Raw genomic sequence first — 1,136 nt, 5'->3', positions numbered from 1 at the left:
CAGCCCCTCTTTTGGGGATAAGCTTCTGAGAAAACAGCAACAAAAAGATGAAAGACCATCACCTCTGGAGGTCAGCCTAACAAAATGTCAGTTCCCCTTTAGCCTCTCAGAAGAGCGTGAAACAGGAAGAACCCTGAGAGATGAGGGGAAGAGAATGCTCTGAGTGTAGGAGGAGCGGTGCAAAGATCTGGAGAGGGAATTAAGGCTCAGCCAGAGTGAGGAATTCTGGAAACCTAAATGACTTTGTCCAAGTGCACAGGAACCAGATGGAATTCCTTAGAGTCCCCTTTCTTGCGAGGTTCACAGGCCACTATGTAAGCAGAATTCTGGTGCTTCTCTTTGTACTTGCAGTTTGGGTACTTCCCTGAGGTGAGCTGACACAGGGTCATGGACACAGGCCCGTGGCTCTGGTGGCAGTTTTTACGTTTGTTCTTGCAGGCTATGGTGGGGGTCTGGCAGGTGTTGGCCACATTGGAGAAAGAGTCGTGCAAGAAGGTGTTGAGATTTTTGCAGCGTTTTCCATCCTTATTGATGCTGGCCATCGCTTTTCCACATGCTTCAGATTTGGGCTGCACGTGCTGAGCTTTAAACCACTGGGATGGAGTCATGTGCTTGGGCTTGGCACTGACTGGGATCTCAGCCACCCACAGCCCCAGCAGCAGGAGCAGCAGCAGGGGGCAGAATCCTGCTCTGACTGGTGCCATCTCTCTTAGGGGGAACAGTCAGAATGGAGGGCTGGGGCCGCTGGGAACAGAGAGCAGAGGTGCTCAGTTGAGAAATTAGCCTCCCTATACCTGCTCATTCTGGCTAACCACCCACCTCCTTACCCTATTCTCTCCTTCTTTCCTCACTTTGTGTCTTGTCTCTTCCTCTCCCTGTGTGCTCATATCCACTCAGACCCCATCCCCTAACTCTGTGGCCTCATCCCCCACATCTTGTACCCCTAGCTTCCTTCATTCTTTCCCTGTTGCCTTTCACTCTTTGTTCTATCTCCTCTCTCTCAAGTCCCATCCCTTTTGTGTCCCCGTGTCCCTAGATCTGTGCCTCATTCCTTCCACATCCCCATCTCCTCTAAGTTATCTCCATTCTTTTCCTTTTGTGCCTCCATTCCCAGTATCACTCTCTTCTCTCCCTCA

The 1,136-nt window shown here is 51.0% G+C and overlaps 1 protein-coding gene across 1 annotated transcript; it reads right to left on the bottom strand.

Annotated features, from left to right (window-relative positions):
- Positions 1 to 233: 233 nt before the first annotated feature.
- Positions 234 to 710, bottom strand: LOC134373738 (ribonuclease 7-like). Its single transcript, XM_063091754.1, has one exon. The coding sequence runs from the start codon at positions 702 to 704 to the stop codon at positions 234 to 236; it is 471 nt and encodes a 156-aa protein (XP_062947824.1). The 5' UTR covers positions 705 to 710.
- Between the last annotated feature and the right edge of the window lie 426 nt (positions 711 to 1,136).

Source organism: Cynocephalus volans, chromosome 3 (assembly GCF_027409185.1).
Source record: "Cynocephalus volans isolate mCynVol1 chromosome 3, mCynVol1.pri, whole genome shotgun sequence".
Lineage (NCBI taxonomy): Eukaryota > Metazoa > Chordata > Mammalia > Dermoptera > Cynocephalidae > Cynocephalus > Cynocephalus volans.
The sequence above is the reverse complement of the archived record's forward strand: the minus strand, read 5'-3'. Positions and strand labels throughout refer to the sequence as shown.